The sequence below is a fragment of the Scatophagus argus genome, chromosome 12 (assembly GCF_020382885.2).
Source record: "Scatophagus argus isolate fScaArg1 chromosome 12, fScaArg1.pri, whole genome shotgun sequence".
NCBI lineage: Eukaryota > Metazoa > Chordata > Actinopteri > Scatophagidae > Scatophagus > Scatophagus argus.
In genome coordinates, this window is record NC_058504.1 from 19,431,876 (window position 1) to 19,445,440 (window position 13,565).

The 13,565-nt window shown below is 39.4% G+C and overlaps 1 protein-coding gene across 5 annotated transcripts in view; it reads right to left on the minus strand.

Moving 5' to 3' along the window:
- The window catches only part of zgc:66433 (uncharacterized protein LOC321250 homolog), a 43,182-nt gene that overhangs the window by 13,405 nt on the left and 16,212 nt on the right, over positions 1-13,565 (minus strand). For 3 of the 5 annotated variants that reach the window (XM_046405699.1, XM_046405702.1, XM_046405701.1), the window contains exons 2-4: positions 7,006-7,088; positions 2,729-2,903; positions 1,495-1,621 (exon numbers count right to left, since the gene is read on the minus strand). In XM_046405699.1, coding sequence (XP_046261655.1) covers positions 1,495-1,621; positions 2,729-2,903; positions 7,006-7,088 — 385 coding nt within the window. Of the gene's footprint in view, positions 1-1,494; positions 1,622-2,728; positions 2,904-7,005; positions 7,089-10,161; positions 10,212-13,565 lie in introns of all 5 variants that reach the window. The other 2 variants (XM_046405700.1, XM_046405698.1) reach the window with 1 other exon arrangement.

The window sequence follows — 13,565 nt, forward strand, 5'->3', positions numbered from 1 at the left end:
GTGTGTGTGTGTGTGTGTGTGTGTGGTAGGTATCACAGAAACTCAAACTAACTTGTTATCTGCCAGTTACATGTCACTCAAGGACTCATTTAGCTCATGTGCAAAGCAAACACTGGACAATACAGCTTTTCATTAGCCGGGCCGGACACAAACACACACCGAGCACTTGACAAAAAGAGTTTAGCTCTGTAGTTTTCAGTATTAATGTTTTTGATGCTGTTACAGTAACTCTGACACACTGAGAAATATAAATATATAATAATGTTGGGTTATAGACAAAAATGTTTATATTTCCATTGTGAGATAACTTAACAAACAAGCTAAATGTAGCATTTTGAAAAGAAGAGATAAAGAAGTGAGTTTCCTTTTATGTTTTTATTATTATCTTCATAAAAGTAAAAGGCTCTGGCATTTATAATCATAATTATCACTGACACTGTGAAGACAGCTTTGTAGAGTATTTTTATATGGAGACAAAATCTACTTTATGATTTAACAGTGACATGAATTTTTAAAAAAAATATAAATAATAGTTATAACTAAAGGAAATTTTGCACAGGCCAAATACTAAGGTGTGGGGTTTGGTGGGTTTTAGACTGACCATGATACGACCTTGTCTATGATATCTACAAGCTAATACCAACTGTACTGTGTTATTTGCACTTTACAGTGGTGCACCGTGCACAATGTTTAATAACTACATACCTTGTAACATATTAATGCTTATATATCCTGTTCATGTTGACTTCGGAACAACCTCAGTCTGCTTATTGGACAAGCAGCCCAACTAAGAGTGAGGATTAAGATCTGGATATCCATTTTCATGGTTTATGCAAATCAGTGCATTTACTTTAACGTCAAAGCCTTATTTCCTTGTAGTCCACATACTTTAGCTTGTAAAAATCTTACTCTGATCTATCAATTATTACGCCCGTATCTTCCTGTCTTCCTGCCTCACACATGCTGTATGGTTGTTGTCTTGTCTTCTGAGTTCCAAGCTTAAACTCTTCCTCTGTATTTCAGCGGCAGGAGAAATTTTTCCTTAAGACGTTATCTTAATTCTCACTCCCCTGAAGGTAGCTTAGTGGATCGTTTTAACTGGAGGTCATTTCGTCTGTCTGGGTCTCATGTCTTCCTATTTTAGCCCATTGTTGTGACAGACATTTGTTCTCTCTGTCTGTTTTTCTTTTCGTCACCCAGTGCTTCATTTCCTTATGACAGACGCTTCAGTTTTAACCTCTTTGTGATACACATCAGCTCGGCCTGTCTGACTAAATACACGGCAGATCAGTTGGTATTGCTCTGTTTCTCTTAGTCAACTCCTATATTCATAGCTTATGAGAGCACAGGGTTGTAGACGTTCTCTCTCTCTCCCAAACACACAGATTGCGGTTCTTTATTTGTTTATTGGTCCGTAAATTGGTCCTCTTTTCTCTTGCCTCTTCTTCACAGGTCAGTGTCACTATGGCATGCTCTCTATACATGTTCATTTACCTGGAGTGATTTCACTTTGCCATGAATGCTGTCCTGAGATGCCCCCAAAGCCTCGTTGGCCTCAGAAGAGTCCGAAACAAAGACAGAGTCATGGGACAAGGCCTTGCTGCCCAGGCTGATCTTTGACCTTTCGGAAACAGGAAGAGGTAGACATAAACACAGCAGAAAGTGATGCTTCACACATACTAAAACAAAACATACAAAATAAAGAGAACTGGGTTTTTCCCCTGATGGGTCAGTGATTTAAAAGAAATGCATGTGACCAACAATAATTTCTTTTACTTCACTACTTTTATCAAAGCATCAAACATAATTTGGAATGAACTGTGAATCTGTTTCGTTGCTATGTTGACTCCTTAAACAAATCTCCTCTAATGCTTATGAGCAGGAGCACACAATAAAACTGGAGCAGATGATATATGCTGTGACACAATGAAAAGGAAAGAGACAAGGCACAAAGTGGCACAGCTTAGTTAAACATAGGAAATTAAGACTGTCCAACAGGATGACACAGTCCACTACTTGACACAAAAACAGGAAGCTGTGCGCCCCAACTGTGGAAGAACAGGAGACGGCTGTTAAAATATCTTCCTTTTTAAACTGTCTCTGTCCTTTACGCACAAGAAGGGATTACTTACCTGAACGGGTAGAAAACACAACACTTGGCAGCGAAAAAATGTTTTTGTTGATGAGCCCCTTCAAAATTCTTGTGGTGTACAGTAATTTGTGGCCCATATATTACTGAATTCATATTTCATTGGCGTGGGTCAACTCACCTTAAGGATGTGCCAAGCCATCAAAATTGATTTAAGTAACTTAGTTTTTATTGTCCCATAATGGACTAAATACCCTTTTGAAGGCTTTTCTACGCTGACATGAAAAGAATTATGAAGAAAATACCAAAAAGAAAGAAAGAAACCCTGCATGTGCAAACACTCTGGGTTAAAATGTGCCATATGTACAGCAAACTGACTGTCATGGGAGGAATCCTTACGTTGCACAGTTTAGTTTAGAGAAAATGTGTTGATGTCAGTTCAAATTCCTTTACAGAAATGTTTTGATGATGTAAAATTTTATTTTATTGAAGGTGTTCTGATTATGGAGATGCATAATATAGCCAACAAGAAACCATTAACTGAACCACATTTGAAGCATCTGAATCTTGTGTCATCGCTTTGATAAAAGCATCACAGTTAATGTGTGTTTCTGTTTGTGTATGTGTGGCTGATCTTACCCTGAGCCCTTATCCTTCTCTGATCTAGTGAGTGTGTTATTTTCAGATGTTTTGCTGACATTGTCAGTTGATTGGCTGGCCTTAAGACCGGCATCTGCTCCTGCGGCTGGCGGCTCCTTTCTCTTCTTCCTGGCAAAGAATTTTTTAAATGTCTGGAACTTGGACTTCTTCTTTCCTGTGATGGCAAAGAGAGGAAAAAAGACATTTATGGAAAGAGGTTTAACCCCCCCACAGTTAGCTTCTTGTGACAGCACCACAGTGAGTCATTATAACTAACTGCACACTGATATATTAATGAGAAAATCACACACACAGCATCTTTACACACAGCCCTCATATGAACTCTAGTTTGAGCAATTACCCCTGTGTTGGCTGTAAAGGCTCAGGTAGGCAACCCAGGAGAAACTACACACCAAGGCTGTTTATGTGTGTTTACACAGAGACATACACAGGAGCAGATACACATACTCATTTGCTTGTAAACCCCCCCGCCTTGAGTCCACCTCCATTAGCACAGCGGAGGAGAAACTCAACAACTCTTTTACAACTCCTTAAACAGCTACAAACTGCTTTCACTGCTTTCAGTCAGCAGGGCGTTCATGCAGAACGTGAAAATGCTCACTGGTCCTCTCTCTCTCCCACATTCAGCAGGGCCGTGAGCTGTTTCGACCTCTCTTTTCAAATCAAACAGTCCGTATTAAGAACGATGCATGTCCTTATTCTTGTGTTTTAACAGCAAGGCTAAGGCTTCATACATTTGAATGAGACCAAAAAGCTGTAATGCAACATATAGTAAATCACTGCACTGACCAATTGAATACAAGTTAGTGCACACTCCTGGTGAGTTACTTTGTGCCAAGAATGCAGTATTTTTTACTGTTTTCCAAAACACCATGCAGTCTTTTGGTGTCCGACAAGCCTTCAAACTCATGCTTCTGTTACTCAGACTGACTTTGTTGATGTACTTGTACGGCGGGCTGTTTCAGTCTGAATGCCAACTCTTGAGACATGCATGAGGCTCTGTGAGATTGTATTTAATCATGCTTTGAGCCAAATGCTAGCGTTACCATTTTAATGGGAATGTCATTAGTTTAGCAGGGATAGTGGAAATACTGGACAAAAACACCACAGGCAAAGTAAAGGGATCATCACAGTCAGTCGGAGTCATCCTCAGGAGACCATGAATGTCTGATTCCACGGCAATCCAATGGTTTTTGAGATATTTCAGTCTTCACCAAAGTGGTGTTACAAACCAGTTAACTAACACTGCCATCCCTTGGCTCAAGCCAGTGGTGTGGCTTAATTCATGAAACAGATGGTCTTTTCTGACATAAAAAGTGTTGAGAAGTACTACCGCATACGAGAAAATCCTTGCGTGACTCCAGAGGGAGCTATTAGAACAACACGCCTGAATCTCTGATGCAACTGTGCGACACTAGATCAGTGGAATAGTCTTTTACAGATGATCATAGACTAATTTGCATCTTCCCTCTATCAGCTATATGGGACTACCAACAATACAGCTTCGTAGCACCAGGAATTGTATAATGTTGGAGTCTGTGACCTCTGACCTGACTATAGGTCGTAAATGAGCTGTTCAAAACAGACAAAAGTGGCAAATACTGTCATTACAGTCTGATACACCATCTAGAGCATCTCCAGGGGAGAAAAAAAAAAATCGGCTATACCATCACAGCGTACAGATATATTAATCCCTAGAGATGAGACAGTGTTGAGAGACAAAAACACAAAGAGACAGATTAAAAAAAAAAGAAAAAAGGAACTGTGAACAAAGAAGGAGCCCAGAGAAAAACAAAACACCTGTGATCTGACTATTTTGAGAATTCACATCCCTGGGCTATAAAAATGCCTTAGAAGAGCCTTGGAAAAAAAACACACTCTTTTTATACTAGCTGTGTCGCTTTCGCCCTTCACCCTGTGGAGAATCCTTGAGCATTCTTCCCTTTCTCTAAAAATACACTTTGTAGTTGGAGCTAAATCACAGCTGAAAAATGTCTGAAATCTAAACCTGGTACTGGGGCCATGATGCTTAAAATTTCAGGGTAATTTGCTTAAGAACGCATCACAAACTGATTAGGCTTCTTATTCTTTTGTTACAGTTTTTACATTTTACTTCAGACATACATACATACGTATGAGCAGCTTGCTTTCTTTTCTATTGAGATCTTGTGTGTCTTTTTAACATCTCACAAACATGTAAAAAAAACTGTCTGTTCTGTGCAGAGGGATAAATATAGCACCTGGCATACGTGCAAGAGAGAAGATAATGTCATCTTTCATGGAATTTCTGTGAAGAAATTTTGGCTGCAAATACTCTTCTGTTTTGTGTGGACCTTGAACTAAACTGCTATATTTACTTGAGGAGCTTCCAACCTGCATTTGATGGCGCTTCAGAGGTCCTTCTGTACTGCCAAGATGAAAAATCAGAGGGAAACACCAGCCCACAGTACCATTTATTGTGCTATTTTAGGCACAATACACTATTAAGTTAAAGGTCTGCACTCAGAGAGTTGAAAAAGGCCATTGCTTCGGTGGAAGGTCAGTTGAGCTTTTTGGCTATTGTGATTCTAAGACACCAAGATATTACCAAATATATACTCTCAAACAGCATCATGGAAATTTCAATGCAGTTTAAGGTCAACATTAGGGGGAGCTGACCTTATACACTGGGCTTACACAATGAAAAGATGGCGACCTTTGACGCAGAAACAATATCATGGACAGAGTGAAAAAGGAAAGAAGACAGAGCCTGAAAGAAAAATCTTCACTGTTTTTGAGTCAGGACTTATGAGGACAACTGGAGTAAAACTTTATTTTACTTATTTTGTCTCCAAATGTGATGCTTTCATTTTCTATTTCCGGCGTGACTTCGATACATAAAAATGACACATGTTGCTGTTTGCTTATTAACAGTATCACGCCACAGGCATTACAGGCTGTAGATCTGAAACCAAGCTTTCAGGTGCTTTAAAATGCACACTCAAAAGAAGCTATTTCAAACTGCAGATCCAATTTAAACACAGCACACTCTACTGGGTGCCAATCACAGATAAGCTGTCTGTCTGGCACACTGCTGGGTGACATGGACATGAGTGGCAGATCTGTGGAGTCACGCCTGTCATTCAACTCCCACTGGAGTCAAATAAAAGAGATCCACCAAAATTAATGCTGATGGTCCATTTACAAACTACTCATATTATATGTTCATTTAAACAACAGATTTAAACAGGACATAGTTTAGACCTACTCTGAAGCTCAGGCATGAGAGACTGTTTCCACTGTGTTGCACTCATGTTCTCTGACTTCCCAAAGCACTTTGTCCTTGTTCCCATCATATCAGCAGCATATGTGCTATCCGTCTGTATAGACAGCATGGTTTGTGTGTGTGTGTGTTTTATGTGTGTGCCTATATATGAGTGAGAGATGATAAAAGTTTTCTCTGTTGTTCCTTCATTTCCTGCCAGCAACAGCAGGGAGATCTAGACTGTTAAAGCTGGTATGATCTTCCCTGCTGTGTTTTGTGTACAAAATCTCATTGCTGATAAGATGCTTGCTGCCATTCACCCTATTCTGACACTAATATATTTTGTTATTTTTGGACTAGGTATGAAGAGCAGTTCCTGACAAAACATTCTGACATCACAGCACCTGATTTAAAGATGTTTATATTAAGATCTATGGCTTTTTTGGGTGTTCTTACTAAGTGAGACTACAGAGACTGCAAGATGTATATCAGTTAGGTCAAAACCTTCAGCACAAAGTGTTTAGGTTTGACATTTTTAGCTACTAACTGGAGCTGCCAAAATTAAAGCCAAAAGACATCAAGAACAACAAGTTATTTTTCTGTACAGTTTTACACTTGATTAATGCATGTTTTCATGCATGAAACTGAGCAGATCTATGTGAGCAGGCAGATCAGATCCATGACATGACCTGCAACATTAGTTAAAAACAAACAAACAAAACCTTTTCATGGCTGTGGTCACATTGGTTGGAGCCTTTGTGTGTGAATGAAGGCCTGGCGTGAGTAAAGGTGATTTCAGTTCATCATGCATTTTTTTTTAACAGTGGAAAATAAAATTAGTTGAAAGCAGTACAGAAAGCAGAGTCATTTTGGTACATTAGATGACCTTGTAAACTCCAAATTCAAGCAAAAAGAAAGAGCTGAAAAACATGTTATTTTCACTCATTATTAGATACTCAGGGTGCCTTTCTTCCCTGTTTCTTTGCTCTTTAACATTTAATCAAATCGTTACCTGAACACTCTTCCACAACCTCAGCAGGTTCCTGATTGGCCATCGCCTCTGGAGGTCCTGATGCCATGGCAGTGCTGTCACTGCTGTGAGACAGGGAGAGACACTGATGAGCAGGGGTGTTACTCCAAAGAGCACCTGTGCATTCATTTAATAACAAGACTCACTGGGTTGAGCTATACTGTTCGCACAACACAGCAACACAATGATAAGCTAAAGTTTTTTTACCCCTCAGAGACATACTGAAAGCAACTGTTTCACACCGAAAATAATACTGAATGACCAGAAAAGAGATACGTAACCTGTTTAACTGAATCAGTCACACATATATTAGTAATTGGTAAATTGTTTTGTTTTCATTTTGTGGCTGTATTTATCTTAATCTGCTTCTATCTCCTTATATCACTCATATGTGAGCCTGACCACTTGCAATGTGATGAGCCTCGTCGGATTACAATGTGATTAACATCCCTCTTGGGAGTGTCGTGAGCTGTACTAAAAGTGGCTTGGCATGGCTAGGTGGCAAAATCTGAAATCACAAGGGACTGCACAGACAGAGCAAGTTCACTTTGAAGGCGTACATTGATACGTAACAAACCGCTGCGTCTATAATCATTTCAAAACCTGCTGGATAAACTCCATTCAAACTTCATTCCTTAAAATTTAAATATATACAGTGTTTCTTAAATTCTTGAGGTTTCTATTTGCTATTTAAACATTTCTGTTCCACTCCAAGCTGTTATGCTGCTCTTCAGTCCCATCCAAATCCAATCTCCAGTGCAATCCTTCACTACAATCCAAACAGTCTCAACAGAGGCATGTCAGCTATGTTTCCAGTGTTCTGCTTTGCCATCCACTTCTGTCAGCTGAAATGCTCACGTCTTAGTACCCGCAGATGCCCAGCAACCCCTAACACAAACTCAAACAGACATGAAATTACATTATATTCATATCTTGTTATTGCCCTCATTGTGCAGTTGCATGGAGGTCATTAACGATACTGTGTGAGACAACAGTATCAGAGGTCAGTGTTGGATACATTTCAACATAATATAAACATTTATAAATAACCCTCAACACATACCCCCAATTCCTTTTTGACTTTTTAAATCATTTCCTTTATTTCACCATACTATTATTGAGTTTTGACCAGCAGACTGAAAGTTGGAGGCCACGCGAGAGTTCAGCTCCAGTATGCTGAACCAGAGACCATTAACTCATAGCAGCATCTCATTTTCGAGGACCCCCCTATTCTAGTCTCAAATCAAATTAGCTACGCACTTTATGTACAAGATTTCAAGTGTAGTTTGGCAGGAAGCTCAGACATTACTATTACGGATTTCAGTAAAGTCATATCTCATAATTGTGGCTGCGTCATTAATTTGGTGAATTCAGTTTAACAGACTATAGGATGTCATGAGAATAGGATTGGAAGGAAGTGAGGAGTGAAGGAAAGTTTTTGTTAGACCAAACTTCATAAAAGTATCTCAGGAACCTTTCTTTCATAACAGATGACAAAGAGCTGAAAACCCTCCAGCCTCCAAAACAGCAGCAGTGGGCTATCACAACTGCTCACACAACTTAATCAAACTTTATCTTTCTTATTTTCACCAGCGTTAGTAACAAAATTTCATTCCTTACCCTCAAGTTAGTCTGTCGATTTGTTTACTGCTTTAGAAATATGGCAACAATTAACAGATCTATTGCCATGAATTTTTGTTCACACATTGATGGCCTTCAGAGGATGAAATGCTAAACATCAGCATGTCCATGTTGTCATTGTGAGCATGTTAGCATACTGACGTTTGCAGTAAGTAAAGCCTGAAAGAGCTGCCACCATGGCTTTGAGTGTTAAGGTTTTTTTGCATGCTGTATCGAACCTCTGTGACCCTGGTTGCAAGGTCAAGTGCAGTGACATCAAGTAACTGAGTCTTGTTTCTGTTATGCATCACATACATTATGCATGTCATCAAATTTTTCGATCAACATTTCACTGGGCAATTCAGACTGTATGGCTAGTTATCAGCTACTCCAGATTATATTTTTTTGTTTTCTTTTTGTGCAAATAAAGACAACACTTTATTTCCTGTACATCCAGAAACTGATTGTTTGCTTAATATGCAAAACACCAGACTAATTCAGAACAGAATTAAGTGAAAAGCATCCATTTAATAAGAATAAATACATGAAGACATTGCTAGTGTGAACATGCTTTCTTTCTCTCCATTTAAGAAGCAGCTGGAGTGCTTCTTGTCAAGTGTGTTTATAGTCAGTTTGTGTTATAGAAACAAATGGAAAATTCCAGAGGGTTTGCTGACGTGCTGAGGGCTTTTCGTCAGTATTACCAGTACACTGGTATCATTAACGATTATCATCTCATCTTTTGTTAAAGTCATAATCATCTTCTCCTCTTTTATCCTCCTCAGCATGTACAGCACACAGAGAACTAACTGACCAAAGAATTAAAATCTGTGATCTCACTTTTTCAATAAACCATAAATTGTTGTTATGAGCTGATACTGCTGGACCGATCTCCATTTCATGACTGATGCCACAGGAAGACACTGCAGCCAAAAGTTCACCACCCACACACACTCACACACACACACAATCTGGTTCAAGGGCCTTAATAACATCTGTAGGAAACAGATCCAGATACACACAGACAATGACATGGTATGTTGTCTATGATATAAGCTCAGGAAACAATAAAGTGTCAGGGAGAGAAATGGATACCAGTCTAAATACACAATTACACCACCACAGGACTACATGTCCTATATCTGCTAACCTCACAGTGGCAACTAGGAAGTCAGGTCTCATCGCCAAACATTTGTTTACAGCACAAAACTTCCTGTAAAACCACAGCTTGTCAGTTTTGGACTTCAGAGTTGTAACTTAACTATGCTAAATTAAGTGAACTGACAAGGTCTAGGTCCATACATACAGTCAAAAACACAAATATGAACATAACATCAATCTCCTCACTAATTATATTTCTCAATTGTCCAACTGTTCCTTTAAGGTGAAAACAAACTGGAACTAGTTCAGCTAACTTGATACAAGCTGTACTGTATGTTCCTTTTTTAACAAAACTGATAAGCCTGAGTATTAAGTTCAACTTCAGATGGTTGGGGGAGGGGGGGCAAAATGACTGACCTGCGCCCACTTCCAAAGCCAGCTCCCCACGGTGACATCCTCCGCTTCATCTATGAGAAGGGAGAAGGGGGAGGAGGGAAGGAGAAACGACAGGCAGATTGGAAAAGAGAAGGGAGCGACACAACAGGGGAAGAGAATTATAGATGAGAGGATGAGTTGGGGGAGACATAAAATAAAGAGCGAAGGCGGAGTGGAAGACAGCGAGAGCGAAGGGAGACAGTGAGAAAACAAGAGGAGACAGGGACAAATACAAGTCAGAGTGAAGGAGGGGGTCAAAGAGAGGGGTTGTGGGAAAGAGCAGCATGAAAGGAAAGAAGAGTCAGTTAGATAAACAACATGAAATATTAGGAAGAAGAGAAGGACAAAGAGAAAATAGACAGTAAACACAGAGGCCTGATTGTGGAAAGCAGTAGTGTGGTTTTCAACCAAAGATTATAAGAAGCCTTTAGTTAAATTATATTTTTGCATATTAAAAGATATAAACAACAGAAGGCTTGAAAAAGGCTCAGCATCATAAACCTTTGGGAAGTATATTTCCAATCAATATTTAGATATTCGTTTATAAATAATAATGTCTGTAAAGTAAATAATAAAGTATTAAATTGTTAATTAGCTTGTTCTTATAACTAACAAAATGTTTCAGACTTTGCAATCAGCCCCAAAAAATGAATCAAATCAAAGCAATTATTTGCTATACTAAATACTTTCAGAGTCATGCATTTCTTTATTATAAACTTCATTGGTTTTAAAATATGGCTGACTACAAGTGTAGTGTAGCTAATCCACTATTACTGGACACTGCATCTAACTGCCTGCTCAGTGCTAGGAAACATTGATGTGAAGTTTATACTTTGAATGAAGTGAATATTGTCAGAACGTGTTTGCAGAATGCTGAGGTGCCACTTTATGATGATAGACTTGAACAATCTAATGCGATCAGCAGCCCTGTCATGTGCAGCATGTAGGTGTTTTGGTACTGAGGGCTGCTCTGTCAGGTGGCAATGACCAAACTCGAGTTATGAATGCTTCTAGAGCTCAGAAAGGGCTACATTATGTACAAATACAGTTATTATACGCTGACTGAGAGGTGTAAGTGCATTCTCCTCATAAGTATAGATGAGCAGGACAGAATATAAAGCCGTCTGCCGGACCTGGGCCCCTTTACATTAACCTGATAACAAAACATGGTAACATGTTGGTCTTATGTCTGAATGGAAAAAGTCACAAGAGCAACTTTGCTAGGTCGTATGTGATAACATTTCTGTATCACTCTCAAAATGGCACCAATCTGAACTAGATGCCATTAGAATAACATAACGGCTGCAGCAGCACGAGGCAAAACTGGCACTAGGTGAGATTAAACACGTGTAATACTTGCGTCCCCCATCTCAATCATTGCTTCTAACGCGCAAAATAAAATAAGTTTAATATAAAACACAGGGATAAGTCATGGCAAATGGGATTACAAAAAAACCCTTGTACAATCACTGTCTGTCAGGCTGGTAGCTGATACAGCAGTGTTAGCCAAATACAATACATACAAAATCAGTGAGACATTGTCTTACACTTTAACATGGCAGAGAGGGCCCGGAAACCTTATAAATCTACAAAGAGTCTTTTCTCATAACATTTTAAGTGTATTTCACAGGCACAGCAAAGCATTTAACAAGCTGGGGCTACTTTATAGTTGCAGTACAACATTTTGTAGATCTAAACTTGTTATTTCAGAAAATTCAAAACCGCGATGGCAATCTTGGTGTACTTACTACTTATCTTTTTCTAGCTCTCAGACCACTTTCATATACTTTTCCCATTTAGCACTGTTCCATGACATTGTCCAAGCAGCCGTTTACGAACGAAGATACTTCTGCAGAAATAAGTCACATGCAGTATAAACACTCTCGAGAACACCATTAGCAGCATTTGGAAGCCACCAAATCTGTCTGTACACGAAAGAAAGAACAACAGAAGGGGAGAGAGAGAGAGAGAGAGAGAGAGCGAGAGAGAGCGTGCATATCAGCCTCGTTACATAACAATGGATTAGCATGTAGAGGTATTCGGAGCAGTAGGGGGCCTGCCTTTATTAGACAGATGAAATAACCTCATTAACAACCCACATATAGTAAGCACGCACACTGACAAACACACACACACACACAGATGATAATCATGTCCATATTTGTCCATGATGAGCTTACATGTGCTAAAATGAGGCTCACACACACACAAACATCTCGCTGCCATGCCATCTGCTGTAAACCAAGTCTTGTCCAGCTGATGGAGATACAACAGAGTCCAAATCCAGAAAACACAGACAACGACTGGACTGAGCAGCATCCAGGCCTGCACTGTGAAAATGACCCTCATCGTGTAGGAACCCTGCTGTTTAGCAGGGGAGATATGACTACGAGTGCAAGTTCAAGAGAAATGCAGATAAACATAGGAATGAGTGATGGAGATGAATGTAGATGAATGTAACTTGACTTTACAACAGGGTTCTTGTCCTTCTGACATAAAGCAAATCCAATTTAGTTCAGCCCTAATCCCTCAATGGGACCAGTGTTACCAGACACATAGCACCACAGGCTAATGGTGCTGACTAATTAGCTCCGACTCCAACCACACTGAAGAGCATAACACCAATGATACAGAAACTCAATTCCAAAATAAAATAAAATAAAACTTTAAATAAATAAAAATAATACTGTTAGTAAACGCTTTCATTATTCTGCAATGCTCTCTCTGTACAGGCTCATGGATGTTTTTGTCTGTCTAAAAAGGGCTAATCTAATCTAATGAGGCTTCTGTAGTAGGTCCCATGAACTTTGAGCTTTTACGACACAATTCCACACCACTCCAGTCCTAATCCTTCTGTACCACCAGCACTAAACTGGGCTAATATGGCCCTGATTACATTACTACAGCAATTGTGGGCCACAGATGAGGAGAGGAGATATACAGTGAATCAGCAGCAGAGACAGAGGCTAAGAGCTCAAAAAGGGACACATTTACTATGTATGGCAGCTTTTAATGGATATACTCTGACATTGCTGAGTAAAAGACCATAAGCTGATGTCCACTACTGAGTTTCAGTGTCTATAACTGACTTGTTTGAGTCTTGAAATGCTGTCTCCCTGAGTTATTATCAGATCACAGTAACAATTTTTCATTAGGCTCTAACAGAACAAATCCCTCAGTTGTGTGGCTGTGTGCAGTAAACACAGAGCTAAACCTAAGTCATGTGAGAACTGTGAGAGCAGGATGCATGAATGTTGCCTATGAACAAAATTCTGTTTTCTGTTGTACAATGCACTCCCTGAAATAGAGGAGCTCATTCACATACTATGAGTGTGTGCTTGCAGAATCTAGAATTATTTAGAAAAACTGTTGAATGCACTTCATGT